Source organism: Carassius auratus, chromosome 13 (assembly GCF_003368295.1).
Source record: "Carassius auratus strain Wakin chromosome 13, ASM336829v1, whole genome shotgun sequence".
Lineage (NCBI taxonomy): Eukaryota > Metazoa > Chordata > Actinopteri > Cypriniformes > Cyprinidae > Carassius > Carassius auratus.
This window is the reverse complement of record NC_039255.1, coordinates 17,435,565-17,448,914: the sequence shown is the minus strand read 5'-3', so window position 1 is coordinate 17,448,914 and position 13,350 is coordinate 17,435,565. Positions and strand designations below refer to the sequence as shown.

Genomic DNA, 13,350 nt, shown 5'->3' with positions numbered 1-13,350 from the left:
GGTGAGTGAATGTTTGTCGGAGTTGGTTGGTGTGTGTTTGTTTGTTCAACACATGGTTTGGAGGAGAGTTGTGAAGGTCGAGCTGGGAGTAAAAAACAGGAAGAAGGAAAATCCTTTCTATAGTATTTAAAGCATGCCCTTATTTTCTTGCAGGAATATACAAAATATAAAACTTCTTGATTTATCATCAGCGTCTAAGAGAAACAAGTTTTCTGCCTCTGATTCTGCTGCATTGAAGCCAATGCAGCAAAAATCTGAGCAAAGAAAATAAAAAATTCTCTAGTGCCTGGAAATGTTTTCTGTAAAATTAATGGTGCAAAAATTTGTTAATGCAAGTAAAGCTTGTTCAGAGTTCTCAAGTATTCTCTCATTATGCTATTTAAAAAAAACAGTGTTTATGTCAATTCAAGAGGCTCTTTTTTTATACGTATGTAATTATAACAAAGTATGGGGGTATTTCAATAAATTCGTTAATTTGTTCATGAATAGCTTTCGTGAATCAAACACTTATGAATACAATCAACCACCGGTGTGCTGAGCTTGAAAAGAGCAAGCAAGAAAAGGGGAAAAAAAGGGAGCGCCGTCGTGGGGAAGAGAATATCCTCTCGCCGCTCACCGTTGGTCCAGGGCATTAGAGTCAATGAGCACACGTGGATTAAAGCCCCCTCTTCTCTCCAGCTTTACATAGAGAATAATAGAAGGGAAGCATTAGTGAATAAATGAATAGATGAGGAAAAAAGATATGGAACCGATAGCCACTCACATGCCACATTCAGCCAGAGAAGCGAGAACAATAACAAGTTGCCATGTGTGGATAAATTACAGCTTCAGCCACACTCTGGCTATACACAGTCCATCTGTGGGGTATAAACCTAAAGAACACTTTGTATTCAATAGGGGGAAAAAGAGAAAAATGTATGGATTATTGAAGCCTTGTTGTGTTTACATTGAGGAACTGTTTTATCATGCTGAAATATCAATTCAGAATGGATGGAGTAAAATGCACAGTGTTGGATATTAAATTGGAAATTTAATTGTAACTTTAACATATGGGTTTGTCAGTAATTTATAGGGTCAGCAGAGGACAGTGAACAGTATGTATGTAGAATGAAAAGTTCACTAATTCTAATAAGGATTAGTAGAAGTTAGAAATTGTATTTATGTGAAGAGTAAATTAATATGTGCTATGGTAAATTAATACTGTATATTGTGCTATACTGTCAAAGATATTCCATCAAATTTACAGTAAAAAAAAAATAACTGTGGTTTACAGAAATTCGCTTTTAAAATACGATGACAATGTTTCCAAATGTTATGAATTTTGTTAAAGTACTGAGTTACAATTACAAATTGCCCTATTTAAATGTTGCTATTTTAATTACTTAGTAAAAGAAATGTAACTGATTACAACTGATTGGCTACTTTTTGATTACTTTTTAATTTACTGACAAATGTTTTCAACTGTTAATCTGTAACACAAGGGTCTGGGGACAGAGGATTAGTGTAAACTGGTATTTATTGAAGGTAGCAGAATATGACAGTGAATGAATAGGAGCTGGAGATTGGAGGAGGATCCTTGACAACGGGTATCAACTTGCCTATTGTATCAACTGGTGACCTATTGATGGAGGATGGTGACCAGAGTGGAGGGTGTTGAGCAGACTGGAGGATGGTGAGCACACACCTCGGCGATGGTGAGTAGAGGGGATACAGAGAGATGTAACGCTGGAAGAGTAACTGGGACCACGGGATGGAGAATGTAGATTGCTGAGAGAGAAGGTCAAAACAATGGTTAGCCGGGGAATGTTCCGCTGGGTAGTCATGAGATCGGACAACTGAGGATCGAGGTGTATGCTTTTATAGTGAAGGGGAAGATTGATAATTGAATAGTGAACAGATGCCAATGATTAATACTCAGGTGAGGGAGTGCGTTGTGATGAGCCTGATGTTGTGACAGTACCCCCTCCTCCAGGGCCAGCTCCTGAGAGCCGATGACCCCAACGACGTGGTGGTCTTTCTCGGCCTCTGGGAGTAGGGTGATCTGGGTGCGAGGCATGGAATTCCTCTTGGAGCATAGGGTCTTCTTCGAATGTTCAGTCGACGAGATACTCTAATCTCCCACCACGTCGCCGGGATTACAAGATCTCCCTTACTTTGTAGACGGCTCCTTCCTCTAGCAGTAATGGGAGAGGGGGTTCCATCTGTCTGGCCAGGTTCTGTGGAGACAGGAGGGTGAAATGGTTTTAGAAGAGAAACATGGAAAATGGGATGAATCTCATATTGAGGAGAGAGTTGGAGTTTGTAGGTGACTGGGTTGACTTGTTCTAGGGTGGTGAAGGGGCAGATGAATCTGGGACTCAGATTCTTGCAGGGCAGGCACAGTCAGATGTCGCTAATGGACAGCCAGACCTTCTGTCCTGTTGGTAGGTGGGAGTGATGTGCGACACAGATCGGCTGCCTTCTTCTGTCTGCGCACTGCCCGCGGGAGGTGATGGTGTGCCTCGTCCCAGACTCTTTCGCTCCTGGAAACAGTAGTTCGATGGAAGGAACGTCAGAGGGGTCTCCAGACAAAGGGAAGAGCGTGGGCTGGTAACCGAGTATCCACTGAAATGGTGTTAGACCCGTGGATGGTTGGCAGAGAGAATTCTGGGCGTACTCGGCTCTAAATCTAAATCCTTTCTGTTTGGCCATTGGATTGTGGATGGTAACCTGAGGAGAGGCTTACAGTCACACCTAGGAGTAAGAAGAAGGATTTCCATACCCAGAATATGAATTGCGGCCCACAGTCCGAGACAATGTCTTCAGGGAGTCCGAATTGATGGAAGACCCAATTGAATAGGAGCTCTGCTAGCGATGAGTTGTGTTGGGATGATCATTTCATGCTTGTCTGTGCTTTCATCCGATGTGTGAATACGGGAGAGGGCATCAGCTTTGGTGTTGCAAGGACCTGGTCGATAGGATATAGTAAAGTGGAATCGGGTGAAGAATAGGGCCCATTGAGCCTGGTGAGGATTCAGACGTTATATTGTAAGTTCTTGTGGTCAGTGAATACCACTTCGAAAGGGAGGTCTGGGTCATGATGAACAAGGATGGGGGCTCTGGGTGAAGACTTGTTTGAGGGTAGCGAAGGCTTCGGTGGCAGCAGGAGTCCAGGACAGAGATTTGGGTTTGTTACGAAGGAGGTCTGTGATGGGACTGGTAATGGAACTGTAATTTTTTATAAAACGGTGATAGAAATAAGCAAAGCCTAGGAAATGTTGGAGTTCTTTTATGGTTGATGGGAGTGGCCAGGAGGTGATGGCTTGGATCTTCCCCTCGTCCATTTGAATGCCTAAACTATTGATAATATAGCCTAGAAATTGAAAGGATTGTTGATGGAAGGTGCATTTTTCTGCCTTGACGAAGAGTTGGAATTTGCGTAACTGGATGAGGACTGTCTTTACATTTTGGCTATGTTCGGCCAGGATCCGGGAGTAGATGAGGATGTCGTCTATGTAAACTATAATAAAGCGGGTAAGGTACTCCCGGAGCACCTTATGCATGAAGACTTGGTAGACTGAGGGGGCGTTAACTAGACCATACTGCATCACCCTATACTCGTAGTGGCCAGTAGGGGTCACAAATGCAGTCTTCATGCACTTCTGAGATCCAACTTAGAAAGATGACTACTCCTCTGAGCTGTTCTAGGGTGGCTGGGCAAGGGTAAGAGGGTACCGGAATCTGACTGTAACTTGGTTTAGGGCTCAGTAGTCGATGCAAGGTCGCAGACCTCCGTCCTTCTTGGCCATGAAGAAGAAGCAATCTTATATTAAGATTATAGTATTTTAATTTTCAAAGCACCATCACCAAAAAATCTGACTTTAGCAACTCTTTTTACTTTGAGACCATTTTGAAGTTAATTAGAGATTTTAAATAAAAACAAGATATAGTTTAATAGCTGTGATACTGTTTTTAAAATCAAATCTTTGCATAGCTATGTCAGGAAACACCGGCATCCAACAAATAAAATTCCAACTGTTGAGCTGCTTTAGAGAAGAGGAAGAGAAAACTAGGGGTGCACTTACAAATCTGTTATACAGTACAGACCAAAAGTTTGGACACATCTTTTAATTCAAACAGTTTTCTTTATTTTCATGACTATGAAAATTAACACATGTGGAATTATATATGGAATTATATACATAACAAGAAAGTGTGAAACAAATGAAAATATTTCATATTCTAGGTTCTTCAAAAAAGCCACCTTTTGCTTTGATTACTGCTTTGCTTTGGGTCATATACACAAAGACAAAACACCATCAGAATAACATGCGACACTAAAATAATGTAGTAAACACAACACAAATAACAAAGTGGAACACAAAACACCATAATGTACCTTACCAGTATCAAAAATGAAAAGAAACAAATTATTTGCATAAAATATAATCATATATTTGGGAATCTCTTTTAGTAAATTATATGCCAAGTCATAGTTTTTATTTTTTTTAAAACATACATTTGACAGTATTTTACAGTAAAATGACATATAAAATGATGTTTAACCATTTCAAGTTTTTCACTGTATTTGGTAAGGTATTTGATAGTTTAAATGTTTTTACTGTAGCATTTGTAATTTTTTATGTAATATTTACTAAAATTTTGTGTGTATTAAATGATGTGTTAAAAAATATATATATTGAGGCTGTTGTGTGTGTGTGTGTCTGCTCTTAGAGCAGAGGGAGAGAGAAGAACATGAGGAGGGGAGCGAGGAGCTAGAGGAGGGCCAGGACTCTCCCATCCCAACAGGAGATGACATTCATCTCTACGGCAACCAGACACACCAAGGAGGGACAGGTCAGTGAATGTGTGTGTTTGCAAGCGAGTTCAGGATGGGATGGCAGTTAGAGCCAGAGCTGTTGATTAGCTCTGGAGATGCTCAGGTTAGCAGGTCAGTTGTTGCCACGGCAACAGTCTCAGGTGTGCTGTGATTATGTTGCGCAACCCCACCAAACCCACACACGGTGACAGGTCTCCTGTTGTCACTCAAAACCACACAAAGTCGTCTTCTCCTCTTTTTGTCCTCAGGAAAATGTAATAAAAGAAGACAATTGGTAAAAAAATAAAAAATAACCAATGTACATCGCCAATGTAATTTACTTTTTAGTATATAGTGCATGCAAAAGGCCAAATAGTTGCTTTTATAACACTGATAATCATTTTTAAAGGTCTGCAAGGAAGAATGGACATTGTTTAGAAAACAAATGTTATTGCATTCATCATTGTTTTATATCCATAAACTTTCCTGTTTTTTATATAACTCTTTTTAAATCCTGAGACGATAGCAGTGCATGAACCACCAACTGATATTTTATCCTGAAAGTTGCCTATGTTGTCTTAATCCAAAATAAAGATTCACCAGGCAGCACAATGTAAAACGTTTAGCTACAGTATTCAACAAAGGTCAAAATAAATGAGGAGAAATAATAGTCAAAGACACTGGATTACAATTCTCATAAGACAAAAACAGTAGGCAATTTGCCAGGTAATTTTATAGTGGTTGTGGAAATGCATATTTACCTAACCTTCTCAGGTAAATCTAGTCCTGTCTGAACAAAGCTCTTTTTTTATCTGTTGTAAATCGTTATGTTGGATGTGTCCCCCATCTGCAAAAAGATGCGTTATGTTATGTACATAAGTACCAATGAATCACATGCTTAAAGGTTTCTTACTGTTAAATGGCTGCTAATGGGTCTAAACATCTTAAGTATAATTTTTTATAAATAATTTTTTAAAGTATAACAACTCCTAATGAACAACGATAGTCTTATTTCTGCTGCACTGCACTGCTCATGCTCAATTAAAGTAACAGCACACTTTTGATGGACAAAATAAATATGATTTCACACAAAAAGTGCTAAAAATACACAGAATAAGCATGTCTAGTGTGTTTTAACAAGAACTGGAGTATTTCAGAATAGAAAATGAAGAATCAAAAATATTTATCTAAGATTTAGCCATTTAAACTTGTTTTTAACTATTCAGTTTTGGTGAAAGTATGGTGCATTATATATAAAAAAAATAAACATTTTGAACAGCATGCTCTATATCGAAGTATGACTGAAAGGACATGATCGGAGCTGTTTTTGTTGTTTACCATTTGTATGTGAATCCCCATGGTAACAACCTTTAAAAACGTAAAAACTTTCAAGTTTATAACTGACCAACTTGTAAAAACAAATTTATAGCTCTCTTTGTAACGAAATATGTGGTTTTGAAGCTCTGGCGAGTCTGCAGCTGCAGTGAGGATGTAGTTATGCGAACGTAAAGCTGACGCGAAGCTCAACCTTGTGGTGTGAAACCAACCTAAAGTTTAGCTAAACATTAATCATCTACATATAAAAGTTCTGTAGGTACAGTCGGAAAAACAGATGGTTTGAAAAGGATCAGAAAGAGGTTGGAAAATGGCCATGTAAAACAACAACTGTTTTTGGTGCATGAAACCTCGAGTAACATTTTAATTGGACTTCAAGGGGGAAAAATGCTACAATATAGCCCCTTTAAAGATTTTTGCTGCATTTACTGTTTTGCAACTCAAAACTTTTGAAACTTATAATGTCTTATACGAATGATGTAACATATCTATTAATAGGGTTGCTTTTTGCCCTGATGTGCTGCTGCTGTTGAAAATGAGCGCAGCTTTAGTAATATCAGTAGACAGCTGACCCAGAATCAGACAAGCTGATGTTCTCTCTCTGTTTTCTCAAACACAAATAGTTCTGTTTTAAATTCTTTTTTTTTTTTTCTGCGTGAGTGACTCCTGCTGTGCATTTGGTGGGCTCACATTAGGATGAGTGGGGTTTGTTCACACTTTGTCTCATCCGGTCTGATGTTCTGTCATCCTCAGCGCACAAGCCTTCAGCACTTGTCTAGATTAAACCAAATTCCTCCAAACTTCTCTGACATACTGCTAAGAGTTTGAACTGTGTAGGATGCACACGTGTGTGTGTGTGTGTGTGTGCGCGTTTGAATATTTATAAACCAGGACTTCCAAACATTTAGTTTTAAGTGATTCATCAGTTGGCCGAACCGAACACCCAGTCTTGTTATTTAGCAACCTGCTGGGTTTTTAATTCTGCTTGATTGCTGGGGTTGAAGCAGGGGCGGTTATAAATAATTACATACTACAAAAATAAAGCAAAGCAAATATTACCTAATATGAGATCAAATTATCTCTAAACCACTAATTTTTCTGAAGTAATACAGTCGCACACCAGTCAGTAGAATTCTAGACTGAGGCAGCATCACAGTTTAGTATTTCCTGTGCAGGGAATGGCACTTAGTGCACAATGTACTGTACGTAATAGGGAATGATTTCACGTTGTTTCACGTGAACTATGACAGCAAACAGTCTGATCCGGACTTTGGCTTTGGTCCAGAGACGCGATCATGCGGTCACATGTCACCCATAGGTTTCAGAAGAGTGTTTTTGAAGCCAAAAGTGGGCGGAGGCGGTTGTCGTCATCTTGGCAGTGTGTCACTGCACGTCATTCCCAGATCATCGAAAATGGGCAAAAAGGTGGGAGCTGGTTGCTGAAACCACACCCACCTTTCTCGACAGCGGGAGCAGCAATCCACCTATCACTCATGTGATTATGCAGAACTTTAATGCTTAATATAATTTAAACAGATGAATTATTTAAAAAAATTCACCCCCCTTCACAGTTGCTATGAAGGGCAAAATTAGATATTTAGACCAAAATAATTTTTTAACCATGCTGTAAACATGTTTTTTTCTAATGTAAAGTTTTAATAATGTAAGGCATTTTAATATGGTGAGTCTATGGGATTGACTCCCTTTTGCAGCCTGTCTCTATTAGCAAGTTGACGAATTACAGTTTAAGTCACTTCTGTATGGGCTTCACAAGAGAGAGCGGGAGGTTGCCGCTTGATCACCACGTAGTATAATGCTGTGTGTTTTGAAGCACTTCAGGGAACCTTTAAATATTGAAAGTAAAAGTACAGGTAAATGCAAAATGTAAAAATAAGCAAATAAATATTTATAAAAATGTTCATACACAGCTTGAGTAGCAAGATTGCGTTCAGTTTTAACTCGTTCTTCCATTTTGTATTTTTGGGTAAGAATAAGAAGCACTACATATGGTACTTAGTGTCTTTCATTCCAACATAAGAAAACATTTCTGGGATCTGCCTCTGAAATAGCATTTAGATGTATTTACACAGTTTTTGTATCTCATGGGTGGACATGGGTGTATTTAAATTGCAGTTACAGATTCATAAACAGGATTATTCTTTTATTTAGTTTTTACATAAAAACATTGAATACTGATATTTGAAATCATTCAAAATAGGAAATAATGGTGAAATTAAAACCGCCAGTAGGTGACAGCAAGTGACTGTTAATGAGTGAGTCATTGAGATTTAACCAATTCATTTAAACGGCTTATTCTTTAAAGCATTTGAATGAGTGAATCACTGAATCATTTATTCAACCGATTTGTTTAAAAAGCAGATTAATTCTGTATGTAAACACCGTCCATTGCTCAGAGACGCAATACAGTGCTGTGATCTTTGTTTGAAACTATTTTCGTTGGCAAAATTGAGCAAAAACAAGCAATATTATGTCTAAAATGTAAGTCACTTATTGCTTTACTGAACTTGTATAAACTGATTATTAAATGTGTTCATGGCATACAGATATCTGCAGAAAAACTGTATTCTTTGTGTGATTAAATTAACTTTATTTAATTATATAAATATAAAGAGCATACAGAACCATTTTTTTCTTTAATAGATTAATAAATAAATGTGCGTACACTCCGTGTTTGATATGGTGATATATACTTGATAATGTCCGATCGCACATCATCACACCATATTATTGCAGACAATGCTGTATCAAGCACCCCAGACTTGACTTGAGTGGAAATTATATCAACCACGGTTGTGCACGCATTTGTTTGCACATGAGCATGAGTCTAACTTGCAAATGCCAGACCACTGATTCATCAAACCTGCTTTCCTGCAGTACATCTTCTTCTGACTTCGGACTATTTTGTAGAAAGTAACGAATATGCTTCTGGGAAATCTATCAGAGTAAAAGTAAAGTAAATTAAATATAAAAGTTGGCTGAAATATAAAAACTCAGATACTCCCAAAAAATACTTAAGTACGTTATTGAAGTATTATTACTTCGTTACAATACACCACTGCCTGTAGCATGGCGTAAGTGTGAGGAATGCAGGTCCTTCTTTGCAGCACTATGATTGGCCAATTACTCTTCCACAAATTTGTCTGAATGTTGTCATGATTCTGCCCTTGTGTCCTTGATTTTTCCTAGTCTTGAGGCAGGATCATGGCAGACCCGTGTTTTGTGTACAAGCACATGGCCTTGTCTTTGGGCCATGTGCTTGTGTTGTCTCGTTCCCTTGCCCCGCCCCCCTTGTTATCCTTGTCTTGTTGTGATTGCCTTATCTGTGCCACCTGTTGTCTCTTGATTAGTTCCCCTATTTAGATCCCCTAGTGTGCTCTGTCTTTTGTCGGTTCATTGTTCCTCACCTGTGATTGTGATTTGTACCTGTACCTCAATTGTGAGTGTTTCTCAGATGTGTTCCTACCTGTCAGCCTCGTGAAAGAAGTATTCCCCTTTGTGAGATTGTATCCTGTATAGCCGTGAGTGTTATTTGTAGTTAGTGTTCTCCTGTCTTGAGTCTTTGTTTATCTCGTCTAGTCAGTCTATTTAGTATTTGCTGTATCTGCCCTAGTCCTGTTTTCCCCCTCGTGGGTTTTGTTTTCCCTTTTTTGTGAATAAACCCCTTGTTTTGTGATTCCCTGTCTGCACTTGAGTTCCTCCCTTACCAAAACCGTGACAGAATGAACCGACCAAGATGGAACTCAGCAGACAGGAGGCAATGCTGGATGTCATCAGCCAGCAAGCGAGATGGTTTTGAGGGCTCTCGCCTAGTGGTGTTCCGGGGGACCAGGGGAGGTCGTTCCGGAGCAAGCGGTCGAGAGGAGGAGCCACAGAGGTCCCCTCCACCTACCCAGCTGCCAACGATTCCAGAGGGTCGTATCCTGGCCGTGGCCGCTCTGGGGGATCAGGCACATCCCTCACCGAGCCCTGAGGTGCCTCCCACACCCGTCGGTCTCCCCGGGAAGCGAGGGAGACGGTTTTCGTGGGAGTCTGCCTCGGAATCGTCGGCGTCGGAGTCAGCCCTGCCAGAGACCGAACTCCCCCAACCCGTCTCTGACCCAGCGGTGACCTCTGCACCACGGCCAAGGAGGAAGAGGAGGAAGAAGGGGTCTTCCGGTCCTGCGACTTTGTCTCCTCCTGCAGTGGTGAGCGTGCCCGAGCCAGCAGCGGTGAGCGCTGGCGTGCCCGAGCCGGCAAGGAGAGCTGTATTCAAGTCTGCAGTCATGAGAGCGGAGGAGAGAGCCGCGGCCGACTCTGCAGCAGAAACTCTAGTACAGTCTGTCTCCTCTCGTAAGGAGATGCCAGTTATCCTAGCTGCTAAAGCCTTCTCAGAGTATTTGTCCCGTCTTGTCCAGATTCTAGAAGCCCCAGTCAGTCCTGTCTTGTCCCCAGACCCTGTCCCCAGAAGTCCCCCGTGTCCAGCCGTTGTCCCCCCGTGTCCAGCCGTTGTCCCCCCGTGTCCAGCCGTTGTCCCCCCGTGTCCAGTAGATGTTGTATCCCCGTGTCCTGTTGTCTCCCCGTGCCCTGTAGATGTTGTCTCCCCGTGCCCTGTTGATGTAGTCGCCCCTCGTCCTGTTGATGTTGCCCCGCGTCCCGTAAGTGTTGCCCCGCGTCCTGTGTCTGCCCCTGTCAGGTCCTCTGTCAGTTGTCCAGAGACCTCTCCCCACCCCTCTCCACCCAGACCTGCCCGGACCCCTCGTCGTCAGCCTTCGTCCCGTCCTCCTAAAACTCCTGCCCCACCCACTCACCCTGGTCTGTCCCCCATGAACTTTGTGGTCCCACCCCCTCCCCTTCCCTGTTTGTTTTTTTTGATATGTCACCCTAACCCTGCCATTGTGTATTCATGTTTGCCTTTGTTATTATTTGTCATGTCTTGTTGGTTTGTGTCTGTGTCCCAGTCTGTCATGTCAGTCATGTCCCGTGTTTGATGTTCCCTTGAGGAGCGTCTGGAAGCCGCTCCTTAAGGGAGGGGTTCTGTCATGATTCTGCCCTTGTGTCCTTGATTTTTCCTAGTCTTGAGGCAGGATCATGGCAGACCCGTGTTTTGTGTACAAGCACATGGCCTTGTCTTTGGGCCATGTGCTTGTGTTGTCTCGTTCCCTTGCCCCGCCCCCCTTGTTATCCTTGTCTTGTTGTGATTGCCTTATCTGTGCCACCTGTTGTCTCTTGATTAGTTCCCCTATTTAGATCCCCTAGTGTGCTCTGTCTTTTGTCGGTTCATTGTTCCTCACCTGTGATTGTGATTTGTACCTGTACCTCAATTGTGAGTGTTTCTCAGATGTGTTCCTTCCTGTCAGCCTCGTGAAAGAAGTATTCCCCTTTGTGAGATTGTATCCTGTATAGCCGTGAGTGTTATTTGTAGTTAGTGTTCTCCTGTCTTGAGTCTTTGTTTATCTCGTCTAGTCAGTCTATTTAGTATTTGCTGTATCTGCCCTAGTCCTGTTTTCCCCCTCGTGGGTTTTGTTTTCCCCTTTTTGTGAATAAACCCCTTGTTTTGTGATTCCCTGTCTGCACTTGAGTTCCTCCCTTACCAAAACCGTGACAAATGTGTCAGACTGCAGGAAATGGATGGATTGATGCCAGAGTAACAGCTGCCATGACCAGCTTCTGTTGCATTCATGTCAAAATGAACTTGAATTTCTTGAAAAACAAGAAATGACCTGTAAGTGAGCTGGTTTTAGCAACCATGCAGTTTAGTGAAATTAAATATTCATCACCATGCCCACAACCTTCTCCACACGCTCAGTATTTATTGAGGATTTGTTGGCATAAATGGTATATGAAATGTTCTTGTCAATGTATTATTGTAGTCATTGTATTATTGAAGTAATGTAAAAATAATATTTGAAGGGATAGTTTACCCAAACCACCTTCGTTCATCTTCAGAATACAAATTAAGATTTTTTTTTTTTTTTATGAAATCCGAGAGCTTTCTGAACCTGTATAGACATCAAAACAACTGACATGTTGAGAGCCCCAGAAGGTAGTAAGGACATCATTAAAATAGTCCATGGGACATCAGTGGTTCAACCATAATGTTATAAGCTACAAAAATACTTTTTGTGCACAAAGAAAACAAAAATAACGACTCTATTCAACAATTTCTTCTTCGTGAATGCGTGTTGAAGACTGACATTGAAGAGAAGAAATTGTTGGAACAAAGTCATTATTTTATAAACTTTATGAGACTATAGCCCTATTCGGACGGGACTAGTTTTACAGGGGGTCGTTAGAGAAATCTGCATTTCACAGACGTACTTGGTGATTTTAATCCCGTCCGAATCTGCCACGTCTGTGTTTTTCTCACACAACCTCTGTGATAATTCCAGAGCAAATTACCTACCGTTTTTCAGCAAACTCAGTGATGCTCTGAGACAACTAATCCCGTCCGAATGCGAATGCGAATGTCTGTGATTGCCGGTGATATTTTATTTCACAACGCGTTTCCTTGTGTGTTTTGGCCAACGTGAATTACCGTAGATGCTCTTACTGCGCGGATGTTTGATATATTTGCTTAGCGGCAAATAAATAATAATAAAAAAAAAAATACAAATAATAAAATCAAGAGCAAGATCGCATAAACTGTTAATACCAGGTATTGTAATATCAACATCAGGTAAGATTACTCACGTTCATTTATGTACTCAGTTACATAATGTTTTAATTACAATTAAAAAAAAAAAAAAAAAAAAAGGAAGACAAGTTAAACTAAAGGAACCGCACATTAACATGGTTTTGCTACACTAGGCATTTAGTATTTATTGTGTAATAATACTAAGGCAATCATTCTGAATGAATGCAATGCACACATACAGAGCGCGTGATCTCTGTGATGCCCAGATGCACAAATCAGACCCTCCCACCTCTGTAATAAACACGGAGGTATCTCCAGTAGTCCCGTCCGAATTGGTACATGAAAATCACAGACGTCAGGTGGTAAGAATCGAAAATCAAATGTAGTTTAGAAAACTAGTCCCGTCAGAATAGTTCTTATGATGTAACGTGTTTTTAGTTATGTGATTTGGTCACCATCAAATTGAGCTGAACTTAAGCAGTTCTGCAAAGAGGAGTGTGTGTGTGCAAAGATAGTAGAGACATTTCCCAACAGACTAAAGGCTATGTCTATTTCTATTTTGTATTTATATTTAATATAAATT

General features: G+C 40.6%; 1 protein-coding gene across 1 annotated transcript in view; it reads left to right on the top strand.

The window, feature by feature from the left end:
* Positions 1 to 3,089: 3,089 nt before the first annotated feature.
* The window catches only part of LOC113113275 (sodium bicarbonate transporter-like protein 11), a 54,479-nt gene continuing 44,218 nt past the window's right edge, over positions 3,090 to 13,350 (top strand). Inside the window, exons 1-2 of the mRNA XM_026279417.1 lie at positions 3,090 to 3,198; positions 4,702 to 4,836. Of these exons, the coding sequence (XP_026135202.1) occupies positions 3,090 to 3,198; positions 4,702 to 4,836 (244 nt within the window). The remainder of the gene's footprint in view (positions 3,199 to 4,701; positions 4,837 to 13,350) is intronic.